Source organism: Vanacampus margaritifer, chromosome 9 (assembly GCF_051991255.1).
Source record: "Vanacampus margaritifer isolate UIUO_Vmar chromosome 9, RoL_Vmar_1.0, whole genome shotgun sequence".
Lineage (NCBI taxonomy): Eukaryota > Metazoa > Chordata > Actinopteri > Syngnathiformes > Syngnathidae > Vanacampus > Vanacampus margaritifer.
In genome coordinates, this window is record NC_135440.1 from 23,000,496 (window position 1) to 23,021,460 (window position 20,965).

Here is a 20,965-nt window from a genome sequence, read left to right on the forward strand (position 1 = left end):
AGTGAGTGAGAGAGTGAGTGAGGGGCTGGTGGTGGCGGTGGTGGGGTTGGGGGGGTGCAAAGATTGAAAGGGATCTTTTGCAAACACAATCACGTTCTTAAATGGAAATGCGGGGCTTTAAACAAATCTTACATCTCTGGCGTTGCATTCGCCTTAAAAGTCGGCAATCGGCCGCATGTTCCCTTCCTCGCGGAGCTCCTCCTTCCGGACGTCTAAACTGCTGCCTGCCGTTTAAGTCTTTTTCTTTTCTTCTTCTTTACTCGTCCGTCAACCTTGTTGTGTGTTTACTTACAGACGTGTTGGGGCTCACGCTTCATTTTTTGGGGGATTTTAAAAGGTAAGGCTGAGTGCTCGGCTAGTGTGTCCACGCTTGCTAGAAAAGGGGTATGGGGGGGGGGGGGGGGTATGGTCACAGGTGCTCGTCATCATCTGGCGAAAGGCGTGGTTTATGGCCACCCCCGTCCTTCTTGGCTGTACACATGCTTGCAGGTCAATTTATGACATTTGCATGCGCTTAAGGTTACGATTTGCGGCGTCAATATGTCAGCTCAAAACAATTTTCAAAACCACGAGAATTAGTTAGAATTTTTTTGTACGGACGTGACTAACAGACTATTTAAATTGTTGTCTTATCTTGTAGTGGAGTTTGTGGTCGACAAGCGCACGTCAACATAATCTGGCGAAGGACGTGATTTATGACCACCCGTCCTTGAATGTGCTCATACTTGACGGTCAATTTATGACATTTGCATGCACTTTGTCGCTTCAATATGTCATGTCATAAGAATTTGAAAAATAAAGAATTAGTTCGAGCTTATGCAAAAAAAATAATTGCTGACAGTGCTGATCATCATTATCTAGCGAACGGCGTGATTTATGGCCATCCATGTGTGAGAGCATTTTCATACCATTTGCTCAATGAGTTACAATTATTTTAAAGTTGTTAAAAAAATATTTTGATAATGTCACACATTCTTAGGACGTTTAATTAATTTTGAACTTAAATATAATTTTTGTGACCGTGTGCACTTTGTCTTTTATCTCTACTCTGCAGTCACTCCGCAGTGTTGTGCTTATTTGTGTTCATGTCCGGAGCGATCGCTTAGTAGAGTAGAGTTGCTCTTAGCGTGCATTTTCTTCTGTATAGTTTCACTTCATAGGGTTAGGGTTAGGGGGGTTAGGGTTAGGTTTATATAGATATACGGTTAGGTTTAGGGTTAGGGGTTAGGGTTTGATGTGAAACCAATAAAAAAACTACAATGAGCAACAATTAAATATATATATATATATATATATATATTTTACAAATGCACCACTTTTTTAAAATATTCAATTGAATTTATCTGTAAAGAGTACAATGATGAAAGCTCTTGCATGCCATTTGCATGAGCTTGTAAGTGGAGTTTATGGTCTGGCGAAAGGCGTGATTTATGGCCCCATCCTTGACAGTACATTATGTCATTTGCATGGAATTGTAGCGCACTGCATTTTTTTTGTTAAACACTGTTGGGTAAAATCAATTTCTAAAACCATTTTTAATTACCCATTTATTTTTTGTGACTGTGTTTTAGGACTAGTCAGATTGATTGATTGATAGAATATTTTGTCCCTTTCTGTGGGTTATTCATCCCCATTCTTGTGCGTCATGTCTATGCCAATTTCTTATCAAATTCTTACCAAAAAGTTTTTTTTTCTTTTATATTTTAAACTGCGGACTCATCAGCCCGTTTAACAGGTTAGATAAAAAAACAATTTTGAAATCACAACGATTGACAATGTCAGGTTGTTTCACAGTGTTGTGCATATCCGACAGATGAGTTATTTTTGTGCACTTTCTCTTTAAATTAGTCATTTTATATAAACTCCTGTTTGACTTGACATTATGCGACTTTTGCAGATTTTGTGGATTATTTAATTATTTTATTAATCAATTTTCCGTCCCTTTAGTTTTTTCTGGGGGCCATTGCCCCCCCCCCCCCCCCCCCTTGTGGGCCATGTCTATAAAAAGCACACCCGCACAGAGTCACTCTTGTGTATGGAAGGAAAAGCCACATCCAGATGCTCAGCAGAGGGGGGGGGCGCGAGGTGAGGAGGTGGGGGGCGTTTTTGTGGAGGAATCGTGCCCTCGCACCCTCAACCCCCGTCCACCCGGTGCATTTTTGCCGTGGCCAAGCACGTCTCCATGGTGCGCGTCGTGAAAGGGAGCCCACAGAAGTGAATGACAGGCCGTGTGCGGCGTGGATGAGGATGAATCTGGGGGATGACGAAAAGGAGAAGTAGAGAGGGTCAGGAGGGGGGTGGGGTCTTGGGGAAAGACGACTCGACCCCCCCCCCAACAATATGAAGCTCTTCTTTGTTGGGCCAAATTCTCCTTAGTGTCAATTTATAGTTTCTTGCATGACATGACTTGACATCAGGTCAACATGCAGGATGTGAGCAAAACAAAAGGGAGGGAAATGGAATTGAATTCACTGACCAGTCCTCGAAACTCCAACTACGAGTTTTTCGAGATGCACCCGTCAACTGGGCCAAAATTTTTCTCTTGAATTGTGAAGATTTGACTCACAATTTTTACGGTGTCAGTGAACTTCGCAACAAGCAGAAAAGATGGTAAACAATTGCCAAGTGCTTGCTTGAAGCTGTTTTATTGGCATTCCCAGTGCAAGTTTAAACTCAAAAGAAAGAGAATTACACGTTGACCATGTACCTTAAGAAAGTCTGCTAGCTTAATGCTAACTCACAATGCAAAATTCAAATAGACAAGCAAGCAAAGCTCGCATCAGTGTTGCGATAATTTAACCTTTAAGCAACAGAAATTTCAACACAAATGTCTACAAGCGACACGTTAACAGGCAATGCAACAATACCCACAGGCATATATTCTTTATCCTCTGAAAAAAAAGACTCACTCATAAAAGGGTTGCGTAAAATAGAAATCAATCAATTTGACCTAACTTTCTAAGTCGTTTTGTGTAAAACAACCCCCCCTTTTTTTCTTCTTTTTACCAAATTGTGTTATTTTCCTTTTAAAATTTTTTTAATTGGGGCTTACTGAGTAACTTAGCTGTGAAACTCTTCTTTATTTCTTATAAATGTCTGTATTGCAGTGCCCCCCGGTGGCCAAGGCACACAAGCATGAAATCATGATGCACAAACTGTTTAATTCATTTCATTCTTCTTTTTCTGCTTCTTTTGTGCTGTTTTAACTATGAATTAAACGGTTAAGGCACCACTGTTCACAGTTGGAACATTCAAAATAACACACAAGTTAGGATTTAGTAGTCAGGGATGTGATTTGACCAAAGTGAAATTATCTGAAAATTTAGCCGGGGGTCTGGGGGCCGCTGGTGGGGGGACAAGGGGGACGTAGCCCCCCGTAGCTCATGGGTCTTCCGTGTTTTTAAGTACTTTCAATGCACTCACATGACAAAGAAATAGACAAAACAACAGCATAAATTTTCAATGTATATTGAACTATCCCATATAAAATGGCAGTTTTAGTCAACTCAAAATCAGTCACATTCAAAAACATTGGACTGCCTTTGCTTTTAAAAAATATCACTGAGAATATCATCATATCTAACTAATGTGATTACTAAGTTAACACATAAATAATGTTGAAGAGTTCAAATTTCATGAACAAATAATTGTATCATGACCAAATGAAAAGTAACTCATATTAGAGCATACCACAAATGTCTTTGTTATAGCAGAAGATGTTATCTGTCGGAGTCATGTGCATACACAATGAACTACTAAAAAAAAAAAAAAAATCGGATTTTTTTTTTTTTGGGGGGGAGGTAAAAAAAGCGGAATTCCGTGAATTAGCGGAAAAATCACATCCCTGAGTAGTGTTTGAAATTATTAGCTTCATAAAAATGGCAATAAAAAGTGTTTGTAATTCCCAAATAATAATGATAATAATAATAATAATAATAATAATAATAATAATAATAATAATAAACACTTTTATGGTTCATTTAATCTTTTGTCTGAAGGACAAAAAATAGGCAAACATTTAGTTGGAAGTGAACAATTTAAAAAAAATAAAATAAACTACTTTCCACAGGTAAGCCCAAAGTAACACTTTTGTTGAAAGGGTCTCATTAGATATTTAACGTGAATTTTCCACCCCCTCCCAAACCACTCAATCCCACAGGGGACGTTTCCTTTCCATGTTTACGTTTTAAAATTCTCCAATAGATAATTTGTGAGTGCCTGTTCTTTGATAGACATGCATAATAGGCCCCCAAATATGCAAAAAAAAAAAAAAAAAAGTCTGTTTGCACGTCCATTTTTTTGAAGACCAAATATGTGCTTTTCAGGTAACTTTTCTTTCCTCTTTTTTTTTTGACTAATGAACTCCGGCTACTCTGCCAGCATTCCCTCGAGAGCTGCATGGTGGAAGAAGGGGGGAGCATGGTGGGTGGTTGTCGGGGGTGTGCGCTTCCCTCGTGCAGGGTATGCAAGGTGCGAGTTTCTTCCTCTAACTCTCCACTAATTAGACGGGGTCTGAACACACCAGCATGAATATTCATGCCAGGCATCGGCTCGCAATTAGTCGTCAAGAGTTCCCAACTTGAAGTTCCAAACAAGGAGGCGGCCGACTCGCATAGGAACAGGCACCCGTGACGACTACCCCCCCCCCCCCCCCCCCCCCCACCCCCAAATCAACCAGCCCCATGCTCGAGCACTCTTTGAGGCGCCCTCACCGACTTCCACTCTGAATGCTTGTGTCTGCGACTCCCCTTCTCAACGCTGCCACCCACCCAAGTCCACATGATGTAAGGCAGCATGTTGGGAATCGGGCTAATCCAATTAACTCATTCACTGCCATTGACGGCTTTAGACATAAAAAAAAAAATCATTTTCACTATTTCTATTAGTTTAACATTTTTTCCACTTAAGTTAATAAGGGTATGAAAACCTAGAAAAAAGTTTTTATTGTACATTTATAACAGATATAAAATTTGTGTTTTATCATGCGTTAACTATTGAAGTAATGCGATTAATTCAATTAAAACTCCTGAAAAAAAAAAAAAAATTCAATTAAAACTAAAACTAAACTAATTAATTGTAATTAATCACATGACTTCAATAGTTAACGCACGATTAATCACAAATTTTATATCTGGTCTAAATGTAAAATATTTTTTTCCCTAGGTTTTCATACTCCTGTTAACAAAAGTGTTTTTTTTTTTTTTTTTTAAACTGATAGAAATAGTTCAAATGAATTTTTGACGTCTATAGCCGTCAATGGCAGTGAATGAGTTAAGCACCTCCGTCACCTCCAAATGGGCCACAACTACATTTAAGGCTAACATTTTGACATTCATACTTGTATTTATCGTCATATTTAATGCAACACACGCCGATAAGAAATCATCAAGAAAGTTAAATCCTATACTACAGAAATTAGTTGAAGTTGAAACTGTTGCTAACCAAAACAGAAGCACCTACAAGAAGTGCATCAGTGTGTGAACTCTGTGTGCATGTTGTAAACAATCTTCCTCCAACCTATAAGCACATGTACAGCAAAGAGTTAAATGCGGAGCCCATGAAAACTCTTTTGCTAATCAAAACAGCAGCATCTACCAACGAAAAGTGGATGTAAAAATCTACACACCCCTGTTAAAATGCCATTTTTTTGGTGATAAGATAAATCATTTCAAAACGTTTTATACTATTCATGTGACCTATAACCTTCACAGCTCAATTGACAAAAAAATCAATAGAGAACATAAAAACAAACAGCCGAGATAATGTGGTTGCGCAAGTGTACACACCCTCATAACTGATTATGTGGATGTGTTCAGAATTAATCAATTCTATTCAAACTCATGTTAAATGGGAGGACATATACACTTGCCAGCATTTAAAGTCTCAGATTAACCCCAAATAAAGCTTAGATGTTCTAGTAGGCTTTTCCTATGAGTAAATAAACCCCCCCAAACCTACAAACAATCCACGAGGAAATATGAGGTTAACCTGAAACATGACTACAAATTCAAGAATAAACTCCACAAAAGTATAATTTAAAAAGAAAACATTTGACATTTTCTCTCTCTTTTCTATTAAATTTGAGTGTTTTTTTAATTTTAATTGAAAACTACTAAACTTTTGAAATTTGACTTATATTGAATGCTCTTCCCAGAATCACAGTACATTATCATTCCTACAAAATCCTTCTTCTTCCCGATGATGCAGGCCACCAAATTTCTACAAAGCATCCCTCCACACTCTCTAAATCCAGGCACTGCGTCCCCTCCGAGCACACTCGCGCCCCCCTGGAGCCTCCCTCGGTCCACCTGCGACGCGGCCTGCATGTCCATCCTCACTGTGCCGAGGCGGCGAAATCCTCTACTTTGAATTCAAGGTGATTCTTATCCCCGACCCCCTCCTGGCCCGACGTGCTCGCCTCTTGCCTCCATAAAGACATGTTTATGTATGTATGTATGTGTGTGTGTGTGTGTGCGTGCGCGCACACAGAGGGGTACATGCAGAGTTTTTTTTTTTTTAAGGGTCGGGCAAAGATAAGAAGAAGAATTTCAGGCCGGTGAATATGGATTGGCTCTCTACTTATAGAGAACAGCACTGATAGAGAGGTAAACAGCTCCTGGCCAAGGAAGTGGGAAGACAAATTTGTGTTTTTGTGTGTGTGTGTGTGTGTGTGTGTGTGTGTTTTTGTGTGTGTGTGTGTGCGTGTGTACGTGAGGCCTAACTTAACACTCATCCCTCTTTCTTGTTCATTCGCTGGCTTTATTTACTCGCTAAAACACTAGAGGCGAGGGGTACTTATTGGTTAGTTAGTTTGTGTGTAGTACTGTAGAAAACAGATTTCCAATCAACTGCCTAGATGGGATGCTCTAGACGAGAATACCAAGAGAAGTAAACAGGACAAGAAAAAAGTTTTGTGTGTTGCCATTCCGAACCTAAAAAAAAACAACAAAACTCGGAAATATTGGGGCAGTTTGTACTTGCTTGCAACCAGCAGAGCTCCCCTACAACTAATGACTGCCCAAACGGCTGCCTAGAGAGGCTGCTGTACCAGGAAGAAATTGCTGAAAAGTTCGGCACAGCCGCCCTATTCTGAACAAAATACATGTTACGATGTAAGTCTGCACAGAGCAGTGATCAGTGGAGACCCCAAGAGCTAGTTAAGGCCGAATTTGTTTACTGCCTAAACGGGCTGCTGGATGAACTCCAAAACAGCAAGACAACAGATGCGTTTGGCATGGGACTATTTTGAACTAAAAAAAATAACAAATGCATTCAACTAAATGTTGAATTAGTCGCTACTTGACAGTGACTAGGACAGGGCCTCCAGCGTGTCCCAAATTGTTTGCAGACTAAACAGGCTGCTGTATAAATTGAATGGGAATGTAGACAGGGCAGGAAAGTTTGCAAAGGTGCTGTTCTGAGAAAAAAAAAAAAAAAGAACTAACACTCATAAGTATTGCAATAGTGTGATCTTGTTAGTGACCAGCGAAGAAGAATTGGGCTCCAAACTATAGTCTGCCTAGACGGTCTGCCATAGGAAAACATAGACAGACCAAGAGAAAAGGTAGAATTCATATTTTAAAAAATCTGTATTTGGCAGTGACCAGGACTAGACCAACTAATTAAGCCGTAGATTTTGTGCTGCCTAGACGGAACTGAACTTGTTAGTGACCAGCGAAGCCCATCCCAAATAATTGGGCTCCAAACTATAGTCTGCCTAGACGGTCTGCCATAGGAATTGAAAGGGAACATAGACAGACTAAGAGAAAAGGTAGAATTCATATTTTAAAAAATCTGTATTTGGCAGTGACCAGGACTAGACCAACTAATTAAGCCGTAGATTTTGTGCTGCCTAGACGGGCTGCAGTAGGAATTGAAACGGAAATGTAAACTGGAGAAGGGAAAAGTTTTCTGTAGGAACATTCTTAGCAAAAAAACAAACAAACAAACAAAAAACATATAAGTATAAGACTATTCCATACGTGGCAGTTACCACGAGATAATTCTGTGCTGCCTAAACAGGCTGAGGTAGAAATTGAAACAGGGGCTAAATTGCTCTAGGGAAAATTTTCAGTGCGACTATTCTAAATAAAATAGAAAAAGAAAAACATTTGCACAGCAGCTACTAAATAAGACCCAAATTGTGTGCTGCATAGTTGGGCTGCTGTATGAAAGGGGTGTGCGAAAACAAAAGGAAAGTGCCAAATAAATTTGGTACATTATTATTAATAACACTTTTCGAACCGTTGTTGTTATTTTGAATTTTTTTTTTTTGAAAAGTCTTAGATATTGCAATATTCTCTACTTGGGGAGGCCTCACCACCTAATTACAATACCTAACTCAGGCAAATGAAGTGTAGTACTTAAACGGGTTTGGTCCCGTTTGGCGAGGTCTTTGCGTGTTGTCTGGCATGTACACATTGGCCTTTAGATAAAACTGTTTTTTTTTTTTGTCATCTCCATCCAACTTACTCGCTCCACTGATGTAACCCGGTGTCCGTTTCTCTCTCTCTCACTCTCTCCCGCTGACAGATCCTGCCAGGCTGATCCACTGAGAAGTTTAAAAGCCCGACAGGACACAGCGGGAATGAGTCGGCGCCCATCACGGATCTTGTCAAAATATGCGTGCTGGCACCGCGCCCGCAGCTCCAGCGCAAACATATTCAACCATTTCCTTTTCCGATGTGTGAGAGCAGTATGCATGCGTTTGGATGGTGTCTTCTCATGGTGCAAATATACAGTAGTTACTTAGCACTCTATTCTCTGTAGGCGAGTCGCCAAGCAGTTACATTTTTAAAATATTTTTTGAAAGTTTTTTTTTTTTTTTTTAAATTAAAATAAATAAAAAAAATTCCCCAAGTCCAGATAAATTGAAATGGGAAGTAAAAAGGACAAGAGAAAAGCGTGCTAAGGGACTACTTTACTCTAAAGAATACAAACAAAACACAAAGCTACTGGTAAGTATTAAAATAGTCTCCACTTGGCAACTACTAAAATAAAAAAATTAAAAACTGATTTCCATTCAACTACCTAGATGGGCTGTTATAGAAATTGAAACAGGAAGTAGACAGAACAAGAGACAAGGATTATTCTCAAAAAGAAAAAAAAATTAAAGATAACTCAAATAAGATTGCAGTATTCCACTCCTGGCAGTGACCAGGAGAGGCCTCCCATCTAATTTGATTTCATATTTAGTAGCTGACTAAACAGGTTGCTGTAGAAAGTGAAAATAAACAGGAAAATCTATATGTATGGCACGGGACTATTCTGGATTAGAAAACAAAACAATACAACACTTGTGACCAGCGGAGACCCCCCGACTAATTGAGCCTAGACATTCTGTTGTTGCAACTGAAAACAGGATGCAAACAGGACAAGAGAAATATATATCTATTTTTTTTAACGCTAACAAAATTGCAGTTGTCGTTACTCGTCAACACTACAAAGACTTCCGCTGAATATGCCCAAACATGAGTGTATTGCCTAAATGGGCTGCTGTAGAAATTGAAACATAATGTAAACAGGGAAAAGTTTGGCAATGGACTACTAAACAAACTCACTCACAAAACAAACAAAAAACAAAACAAGAAAAACAACCCTATGCTATTTATAAATATTGAGGCCCAAGTCCCACTTAATTTGCTGCATAGACGGGCTGCTGTTGCAATTGAAATAGGAAGAAAACAGACCAAGAGAAATATTTACTGAACTACAACAAATACAAGCCTGCCATTAATATTGTAGAAGTCGCCACTTGGCAGCAAACAGGAGAGGACCCACCAACTAATCAAGCCCCAAACTATTTGCTGCTTAGACAGGCTGCTGATTGAAACAGGAAGAAAACGGGACAAGAGAAACATTTGTTGATTAACTTAAATAAAGCTGCTTGTCGTAGTCTCTATTTGACAGTGAGATTTAGAGGACTGTTGAACAGGGAAGTTAGCCAACCAATTCAGCCCTAAATTGTTTGCCGCCTAAACAGGCTGCATTGAAAATAAATAGAACCAGAGATAGATTTGGCTATTGTGAAAAATTAGCAACACTTGTAGTAATCTCTGCTTGGCAGTAACGAGAAGAGGCTAAACCAATTAAATACAACCTAAATGTTTTGCTGCCTAAACGGGCTGTTGTAGAATTATGACAAACATTTGGAAGAGACCACTTTAAACTAAAATAAAACAAAAGCAAAGCAATGTTACTTGTAAAGACTGAAATAGCCTCTAGGTGGCAGCAACCGAGGTTGCCCACCCTAAACTAATTAAGCCCCAAATTGTTTGCCGCCTAAACGGGCTGCTGTGATTGTTGGTACAGGGCATAAATATAACAAGAAGCATTTAATTTTTTTAAAACGTTCCACTGTTGTCTAACTATACACTTTGGTCTTTTGTACGTTTTCATTAGAAAACTTTGTGGTGTAAGAAGTTAGCCTAGCAACGTCTGTCGTTGGCTGCCCAGGTGAGCGTTTGCCTTCTCCAAAGACCCTCAGACCCTCCCATGGAGCAGCTGCTGGCTTTTATCCCACTTGATTGCTCTCTCGGCCCGCCACACAACATAACACAAGACACACTCGCACACACGCAAACTCACTCCAGAGGACTTCCACGCTAAGGACCCCGCCGCAAAGTTATTAATGAGCTGTTTAATTTTAATTAGATAGTAATTCATGTTAATGCCTGCTTAATGGAGCCAAATAATTCCCCTCGGTCACTCGGGGTCTTTATGCTTCGTTTAGCAGTCCCTGCGGTTATCCGCTGGCTTTTGTTTTTTAGATAAAAAAAATAATAAAAATCACCCCCCTCAAAACATGAGTGATGAAACGGAAACGGGCAACATACGGAGGAGGCGTGTTTAGCGTGTTTAGCGTGTTTAGCATGTTTAGCGTGTTTAGCGTGCATATGCTCTTACGACTTTTCTCATAGAGACGTTTCCCGTCATTCACGGCAAGCTCTCAGGCTGTAAATTCCCGAAATAAAAGGTCAAACTCGGGACCGAATGCTAATGGGGAGGTGAAAGCTGTCAGGTCTGAAGTGCGGGAAACAAGGCTGAGGTTAAGCCCTTTTTGTCCAAGTGCCCCCTACACACACACACACACACACACACTCACCTCACCTTGCGCAACACAGTGCAGCTCACCTTGGGTCGGTCGTCCATGTGTGTGTGTGCGTGTGGGTCATCCGCGCGGTGGCTCCAGACGGGCTTTTCGTTGAGGACTGACCAGTCTGAGTGCTTCCTGAGCCCGAGCAGGCGGCGAGGTCTCCATGCCCTCCTGTTGAGGTCAAAAAGGGGAGAAGAACACATTAGCCTGAGTGACGGGCATGATAAATTCATTTATTAATTTTTTTTGGGGGGGGGGGGGCAAGGGGGGGGGGGTAGTTGTTGAATAAGAATCAATGAAGGCAAACATTGATTGCAATACATGGCAGAGACGAGAGGATGTTAAACAAATTAAGTCCCATATTGTTTGCTGCCTAGAAGGGCTGCTATAGGAATTTAAAGGCGATGCAAACAGTACAATCAATGAAAACGTGTGAGACTATTTTTTAACTAATAACAATCGAACCAGGAGAACTAGCATAGTTATAGGACTGTCAGCTAATTGTGTTGTAAATATTTCTGCATCATCTACTTGGCAACAAACTATTTTGGGTTGCAAAACAGGCTGCTGTAAATCTTGAAACATGACCGGAGACAAGTTTGGTTCAAGTTTGTTTAACTAACAAATAAGCAAACCTGCTTAAAACATTGTCATCGTCTCAAACTTGGCAACAATCAGGGAAGGCCCACAAATAATTGAGTTTGCTGCTGAGATGGGTTACACTTAAGCTCAAATTGATTGAGGCTGAAACGGGCTGCGGTTAAAACTGAAAGACGAGATAAACGGGACGGGATATAGTTATGTTAAAAATGTTATTTTGAACTTAAAACGTGTTGTAAATATTGCAGTCATCCCGTCATTGGCAGCAGGGAAATAATTGAGGGTATGACTGTTTGCTGCTGAGACGGGCAGCAGCCCCCCCCCCAAAAAAAAGGGAAGTAAACAGGGCAAAAGAAAAAGAAAAAAGTAAAAAAAATATATATATAAAAAAAAGACACTGATAGGTGTAAATATTTGAGTAGTCTGTACTTGCAGAGGTCTCTCAGACACTTAAGCCCCAAATTGCTTGAGGCCTAAACGGGCTGCGGTTAAAACTGAAAGAGGAGATAAACAGGACGGGATCTAGTTATGCTAAAAATGCTATTTTTAACTTCAAACTTTTTTGTAAATATTGCAGTCATCCCTTAATTGGCAGCAGGGGACTAATTGAGCGTATGACTATTTGCTGCTGAGACGGGCAGCAGTCCAAATTAAAAAGGAAGTAAGCAGGACAGAGAAAAATCAAAAAGTAAAAAAAAAAAAAAAAAAGGACACTGCTAAATGCATGTATTTGAGTAGTCTGTACTTGCAGAGGTCTCTCAGACGCTTAAGCCCCAAATTGCTTGAGGCCTAAACGGGCAGCGGTTAAAACTGAAAGAGGAGATAAACAGGACGGGATCTAGTTATGCTAAAAATGCTATTTTTAACTTCAAACTTTTTGTAAATATTGCAGTCATCCCTTAATTGGCAGCAGGGGACTAATTGAGCGTATGACTATTTGCTGCTGAGACGGGCAGCAGTCCAAATTAAAAAGGAAGAAAAATCAAAAAGTTAAAAAAAAAAAAAAAAAAAGGACACTGCTAGATGCATGTATTTGAGTAGTCTGTACTTGCAGAGGTCTCTCAGCCACCACTTAAGCCCCAAATTGCTTGAGGCCTAAACGGGCTGCGGTGAGAGTTTGAGCATATCCCAGCTGATTTAAGCGAGAGTAGACCCGGGACAGTTTTTTTTTTTTCATGAACCCCTCTGACTGCGGATGACACGAAAATAATGACTTCTCAGTCATGTTGTTTTTATGACATTGACTGTAAGAACGAAACTTTCTTTTCCAAAGACGGATTCTTTTACAGTTGACATTCAGATCAACTTTATATATTTGATCAAGTCCATTTCCAGATAACATTAAAAAGTTGCACTTTAGCGTGCTAGTCAGATTAGCCACTTGGCTGTGAAGTCCAGCAATCTCACAAAACAAGATTTCTACTTCAGCATCTCCTTCTTCTTCTTTGTCCCCGCCACCCCACTACTCCCTTACGCTGCTGTTTTAGCGGGCTCGCTCCTCTTCCTCCTCCTCCTCTTCCTCCTGCTCCTCCTCCTCCACCCTCTCCGGCTCACAGCAGGTGCCCGTCCTCGGCTAACATTTGTTATCTCTAATCCTGCAGGTTGGCCGCACAAAAAGAGCGTAGTAAACTGTCTCTCAGACCTAATCCCACCACTTTTTTTTTTTTTTTTTTTGATGGCACTCCCCCCCTCGCCCTCCCGCCACTATCTGTCTTTTTGGGGGGCTGCTCGGGGTGGAGAGGCACTTCACTTGTGATTGCCACTTTTTTAATCTTTATTTTTTTTTTGGGTGGTGGTATTGGGGGGGGGGGGGGGGTCGCCCTTCCTTTCCTTGTTCTTTATACCTCACATTTCTCCCCTCCTCGGCCCTCTCTCTGTATCATTTACAGTCATTTTCTGGCAATTAAAATGGGAGCGCCCGCCGCTGCAGGATTTTCGCCCGCAGTGCCAACGCGCGCCTGGCGCTGATGAATAATTCGCCCGCTAAAAAAAAAAAAAAAAAAAAAAAAAAAATGGAGAGCTAGCCTTTCTTTCATGTGAGCCCTTTGTTGATTTACCATTAAAAGGCGCAATGTGTGCGGGAGGGGAGGGGAAGGGGGAGTTGGGGGAGGGGAGGGGGGAGCACAAAATGAGGATGGGGCAGATAAAGTGCGGGCAAACACACACGCTACAGGGTTAAAAATATTCAGTCTGTTGTCACTTTGTAAATTTTTTTCTAATTTAGATTCATGCTGCGCAGTGTCAACTGTTAATTTCTCTTATCAATAGCTTTTTTATTTTTTTTATTTTTATGATGGACTATGCGTGTATCGGAACTCGTACAAATCGTACTTTAACCCCAAAAATCGGAGTTAAAAAATGCCTCGGTGTTTGAACTAATTTTCGGAGCAAGCTAAGCCGAACGTACCTTGAAAACGGGAAGCCGAGCGAAGCCAAGCAATGAACGAATGCTCACGTTGCGGTAGTTCAGATCGTGAATACTCTCGGAGGTGCTCCACGACAATGCAACAAACCACAGCGGAATTAGGAAGGAGATTATCGCGCCGTTGTAACTACGGTGACTACTTCTGTAAATGCTGGCACGTGGACCCCTCTTTAGCTGTTCAACAACGTGCCTGACGTTAAACGACGCACGCGAGGACCCCTTAGTGGTCTAACAATATGTAAACGACAATGTAAAATACACAAACGCGGCACTGACCTAAAGCAAGCATTAACATAGCATTTATCATCCACAGATGACATCACACCACAACAAAAAATGTATTTTTTATTGTTTAAATACTGTAAATGAAAAAAATTAATAGAAATTTTTAAAAATTGTGTTTTTGTTTTTGGAGCTTGGGAATGGATTAATAGCATTTACATGATTTCCTATGGGATTTTTTTTTTTTTGCACAGTGCAGTGGTTGCCACTTTTGCCACGCAGTCAATAGGTTCTGGGTTTGAATCGATGTACTTTTTTGTGACTCCAGCTTCCTCCCAGATCCCAAAAAAACATTTGGCAGCATGTGAAGTTCACTACAGACTCAAAATTGTCATTAGGTGCCAATATGAGTAAAAAATTACTTCTTTGGGTACAGGGTGGATCCCGCTTCTTATACCAAGGTGTCCCGAATGTTTTATCTTGTGAGTGTATTTAAACCAACACAAAAGAAAAACAAATATAGGAAAAAGTGGCCAATTAAATGTAGAAGTTCAACTTCTTCCTTTTTGTGTCTGTCTACAGGCGAGCAAGCGTAATTACCCCACCAGTCCAATGCGTACCCCGCTTCTCTCGCCGAGCTGTCCCTAAAGTTGTTCATGGCCGGCTATGACTCACAGGCCTCTTCCAGGCGCTGCACTGACGTGACTTTTGCCCCCCCCCCCCCCCCGCCGCCAACTTATGTATGCGTCTCTCACTTGTATGAGCGTGAGCATATTGACGATTGAACTGACACACGAGCACACGCACACACGCACACACATTTGTGAGTAAACACTAGTTTGTCACACTCGCGCGGACACACAGTCACGCAGTGAGGAGATAATGGTGGCCGGAGGCAGTCGCAGGGCCCAGCCCCCCCCCCCCCCCCACCCCCTCCTTTGGCCAATGTCTCTGAGGCAGAAAGTGCGCTCGAGTCCTCACTGTCTGCTACATTTGATCACCGTCAGCCAGCTGAGACGGACAGTGCACGGCTCAGCTAACACACACGCGCGCACACACACACACACACACACACACATTCAGCTACTGTGCCAGAGGATATTACACACGGCGTCTGACACCTCTAAATAAGTGTTTACTCTGTGTAGGTCAGAGTGTGTTTGCCTTCACAGCTTAGGCAGAACTCTGCGTGTGCGCGCGTGTCGGTGCGCGTGTGTAACCGTATGAACCACATCCAAAATCATCATCCTCCATCCCTCCCCCCCGTGTTCATGCCTGTCCTCCTCATTAACTTGTAAGTAAAAATAGTGCTCCTTTGAAATCCATGTCGTCACTGTTTGCTGACGTATGTTGAGGATTTTTTTTTAAGTGTTTTAAATTGTAAATAAATGAGAAAAAAAAGAGAATGAACTTCAGTTTGCTTTGTGTGTGTTTGTTGTCAACATGGAGAGCGTAATATATTAAGAGAGTCTTGTAATATTTTCTTTTTTTTCAATGAAGTTGGTTCATTAAAGTGTATTTATTGATTTTTTCCCCCATTCAGTTCTCATTAACTATTTGGTTAATTTTTTAAAAATAAAATAGGATCAAAACAAAAATTAAACTAAATTAAATATAAATAATATAATTTAACCTATTTTCTATATACATGTTACTGTTTTTTAAAATTGTATTTATTTATTTATTTTTATGAATGACCTGGCCCGTCCTTCCCATTTAAACACCTTCAGACGAGTTTTTTTTTTCTTCTGCTGGGCAAAAAAATAAAAATAAAAATTGGCTGATTTGGACTCTTTTCCCACATAAGAACAACATGGAAAAAAATGGGGTTATCTCATGTTTTTATTTGTTATAGCGGACGCCAGGATAGCATGGCTGTAAACATACCAAGCTTATATGTACCGTTTTTAAATGAACATCATACAAATCAACTTGCGGTTGTGATTAGTTAGCTAGGATCTAATCATGAACCAGAAGTGTTGACATCATCCAAAATGATGCGTTTTTATTGGTTTAGACACGCAAATATGTCATGTCCATGCAATCATCCATGGGTCCGAAGGGGTTAAAAATCAAATGAGGAAAAACTATTAAGGAAATCGTCAAGAAAATTACTGTACATTTGAAAATTCTGATTAAAGGCATATTAAGGAAATCTTCAAGAAAATCAGTTCAAATATTTGTGACTCAGAGAGCCGATGGTTTAGTTATGACAAAGGCAGATTTAGGAAAGTTTCAAGAAAATAGCCCCACTGTATGTGACTCGGCGCCAACGCATTTGTTGCAATAAAGGCATATTAAGGAAATGTTCATCATAATCGTTATTCTATTGAAATATTTCTGTGACTCTGAAACCAAACCATTTACTTCACATAAGGTGAACTGGGGAAACTTTCAAGAAAATCACAGACAGTGGGTTTAATATTATTATTATTATTAATAAAGGCATATTAAGGAAAGCTTTTCCAAAAAGCCACTAATGATCACAAAGCAAATTGAATTGCTGTATAGGCTGGAATAACGGGAAGTGAGATGCTAGCCCCCTTTAGCACACCTGAAGGTATCAGCATTAGCTGCTAATGACTATGAAAGGAGGAAAAAACTCATTGTGTGGCCAACCAGCATCTCCTGAAAGGTTGTGAAATCGTCAAATGAGTTTCGCTGTTTCTTTCATTGAAATATCTTTTCGCTATATAGTTTCTTAAATGTAAAAAAGGAAACACGAGGAAAGAAGAAGGGGAAAAAAGAGAGTCTAATCTGTGTTCTTTTAAGGGGAGCACAGTATGGACCTGGAAAAAAAATGACATACATACAACAAATGATCTCTAATGTCAGAAACGCGTCCGATTTCTGAATTTTCTTACAACATATTTGATTTGAATCATTTGGAAAAATATCAAAGAATATATTGCAGGATATTTTACAGCCAAATGATTAACCGTACTGTACATGCATGTTATTTGTTCCCAACACGCAGACGACACGCATGTTTAATGTCGGGGCGCGTGCTGTCTCTCAGTGGCGTCTGTGAAGAGCTTTCTAATAAGCCGGGGCGGGAAAAAAAAAAAAAAAGGGGGGTGGGGGTACAGTAAATCCTCAAATCTGCGCACGTCCATCTCGGGGACCCGAGGGTGCCGCTCTATGATTGACAGGCCCCCTTTCACCAGCGCAGTAGGACGGATGGGGGGGCGACGGGGGGACGGATTAGGACCGTCTCGCCCTAAAGGGCCATTGTGGCTGCACGTCTCTCAGCTGCTTCGCCGGGCAGGAGGGGTCTGTGTGTGCGCGTGCGTGCGTGCGTGCGTGTGTGAGACCTTCTGTCTTAATTCCTAATTCTCGTGAAAAAAAAAAAAAACAATTTTACACAAGTCAATTTTATTTATAGCGCAATTTAAAAACAACCATAGCAGAAACTATGTGCTGTGCATTACATAAAATAAACATCTGACATAAAATAATTAAAGAAGACATTAGAACATAGAGTGCTGTAATAATAATCATTTAAAAAAAGCGTCAGAAAAAGCCCAATCGCCTTCTCAGCTTCCGCTTGGAGACGTTTGAGCGGCGCTGGCTGACTCCAAAATCATGTGCCAAGTTGTGGTGAAGGCTCACAACTCGTAATGTAACTCACAAATGTAGTAATGTGCATAAATCTTGGGACACCACTAACTTTGAAAAAACATTTCCACAGAAATTCACAGAGGGGTTCTGTATGAGTCAGTGTCTTGACATACGAGTTCAAGTCGTTCTGTGATCACGCTAATAACTCAAAGCATTTGGATCTCAAATCATCTTCCCTCATTGAAATCAACAGAAAAGCCATTAATCCATTTCAGCAAAAGAAAAAACCCTGAAAAAATGTTTTTTACCTCATTCCGTCCCAGCCATTTTTACTGAAGCAACCCCCTTTGCTCCCAGCTGTTTTACTGGATTTTGACTGATTTTGCAAGGTACACAGAATATTGTGTTCTATTGCGATAAAAACATGGAACCTACCAAAAGAAAGATTAGAGTCTCTTCTTTCATCAGGAAAAAAACATATTTGTATCGCTCTGTAAATAGCATTAGCATATAGCTAAGTTTCATCATTATTCACAAATCTGCTTAAAACAGTGGGGAAAACAGCTTTTCGTAACATGGCCCTGGTTGATCTCTTATACTCTGCTGTCACCTGCTGGCCATTTTTGTAATTACTACCATTTCTTCACGTGTTCTATGCAGTTCAGAGGCTGCATCAAAGCCTTCTGTATGCACTAGCAACACTCATCTAAAATTCTTGCTCTCAAGTCAAAGCAAAAAAAAAAAAATCAACAACAGCAAAGAGAACAAGCCCAAAATCCTCATTCCAAGCATTTACTTGTTTTTTTTCAACCACTACCTTGGACAAATGTCAAATGAAGTTTGTTTACTCGTGCTGCAATCAATTTTGCGACGTCACCGCGAAAAGGCAAATCAGTGCTAATTTAAACGTCTGGTTGCTAGGCGACTCATGCGAGGGAGTCGCCTCATCAACCGCTCGTATGACCTTTCCACTCTTTCCGCTCGCTTCCCCCCGGAGCTCAGCATCCGCTTCCAAAAGGGACTCTGGAGGGAGCGCCCCCGTGGGCGGGGGGGGCCCTTTGGGGTAGGGAGACCCCTGGCTGGCCTCGCGGCGCCGCTGGCACCGAGCGTTGCCAGAGGAGAAGCCTTGCCAGAGGGCTCCTCGGCCTCCCGCTGAGAACGCTCGCAGGCAATTAGACGTCTGCGGCGAACAGCGGCAAAACGCAGAGCGCCGATTTGAAGGTTTGTGTTGACGAGCTGTTAACGTGTTGTTGCGGGTCAAAATAATTACTCCAATAAGTATTCAGTCAGAAAACTACTCAAGTACTGTATAACTGCTGATTCACATCAGTACTGTTCGAAATTCTAAATATTCAGCTCATCAAAGTTCACTATGAAAACGATTTTCAACATTCCGGAAACTCCCACATACCAAAAAGCCGCAATTTTCAGCAACATATTGCACATCAATTCCGTATATTCAATATCATTAAATATTATCCCACTCATTGCACATTTTCCCCCAATATCATTCCATATTTTACACCAACATATTGTATTTTTACCAATCCACATCATTCTACCTTAATCCATATCTTTAAAGAACATTCCATATCATTCCACATAATTAGTCAAAATCATTCCACATTCTTCACCAGCTTACTGCATTTTTGACCATATCGTTCCACATCATTCTACCATTTAATACATTTCAATAACATTCCATATCATTTTATATCATTCCACATTTCCCCCCGAAATATTGCATTTTCTTTCAATACCATTCCACATTTTAAACCAATATCATTCCAAGTTTTCCACTAACATGTTGTTTCTTACCAATACCAATCCACATCATTCTACCATTTAATATCAATTCATATCTTTAAATATTATTCCATACCATTCAATACTGTATTATTCCACATTCTTCACCAGCATACTGCATTTTTGACCAATATCGTTCCACATCATTCTATTGTTCAATATCATTCTATATCTTTCAATAACATTCCATATAATTTAATATCATTCTACATTTCCCACCAAAATATTGTATTTTCTATCAATACCATTCCACATTTTGACCAATGCCATTCCACTAACATATTGATTATAAACATTTTTTTTAAAGTGAGAATATGGTGTAGCCTATCACCAACCTACGCAATGTTTGTTGATGTTTGTTAGTATCATTCCATTTTATTCAATATCATTTGATATGATTAGAATTTTTTTTTCAACCAGCATTTCAGCATTCACAGACAATTTCTTAAAAATGTGCATTTTCTATTTTTTTTTTATGAATATTCTTTTTAACCATTCAAATTTGGTAGATTGTTAACATGTGTTGTGTTGTGTCAAATTTACGATTTATTTTTTACTCAAGGAGGACTATAAAATAGCAGTCAGCTCAATAAAGCTCTCAGAGGCTGTTGAAAGTTGAAACTGTTGAGCCGAGTGACATCAGCAACGACACGATCCGGCTTTATCGATATCGGTATGGTTGGAGATAACGACACGACCCCTACGAGTCCTTGGAGGACGAGTGCGCCCTCCCGTGTCACTGTTGCGGCCGCCTGCTTGTTTGGCTTTCTTTCCCTCCTCGGCATCTCCATGTGATGAAAGGGACGCTCTGATCGCTTCGACAACAAAGAGCGCGGCCGCCTGTGTTTGGATGATCCTCTCCTTTCTTCTCTCCTCCTCCATCTTCTCTCCTACAAACCCCCCCCCCCCCCCCTCTGATCTCACATCCTCTCCCTCACTCTCTCCCTCTCTCTTTCCGCCCCTTTCCTCCTCCCTTTCTTCCTCGCCGCTCTATCTCTGTCGGCCGGACGCCGCTCGCTGCTTTCGGGGGGCTCCTCGCTCGGCTCTTCGTTAAGGGCCCCGGCGATACAATCAGAGGACGGAATTAAAAATCAGAAAGTGTCCTTGTCGGAGAGACCCGCACGCACGGCGCACTTTGATGTCGCCCGAGAAATTTGAAATTCATATGTTGTCACACTTGATTTTATTTCCTCTCTCTCTCTCCTTTGCCACTTCTCTGTCGAGCACTATCATGCACTATTCAGTTAGAGAGCGAG

The 20,965-nt window shown here is 40.7% G+C and overlaps 1 protein-coding gene and 1 long non-coding RNA gene across 4 annotated transcripts in view; one reads left to right on the forward strand and one right to left on the reverse strand.

Moving 5' to 3' along the window:
* The window catches only part of fhl3a (four and a half LIM domains 3a), a 394,693-nt gene that overhangs the window by 83,996 nt on the left and 289,732 nt on the right, over window positions 1-20,965 (reverse strand). For all 3 annotated transcript variants that reach the window (XM_077575921.1, XM_077575922.1, XM_077575923.1), the window contains one exon: window positions 11,134-11,266. In XM_077575921.1, coding sequence (XP_077432047.1) covers window positions 11,134-11,266 — 133 coding nt within the window. The remainder of the gene's footprint in view (window positions 1-11,133; window positions 11,267-20,965) is intronic.
* LOC144057913 (uncharacterized) lies at window positions 134-9,096 on the forward strand. Its single transcript, XR_013295342.1, has 3 exons — window positions 134-337; window positions 6,208-6,376; window positions 8,533-9,096. It is a non-coding gene; the product is annotated as an uncharacterized LOC144057913 (long non-coding RNA).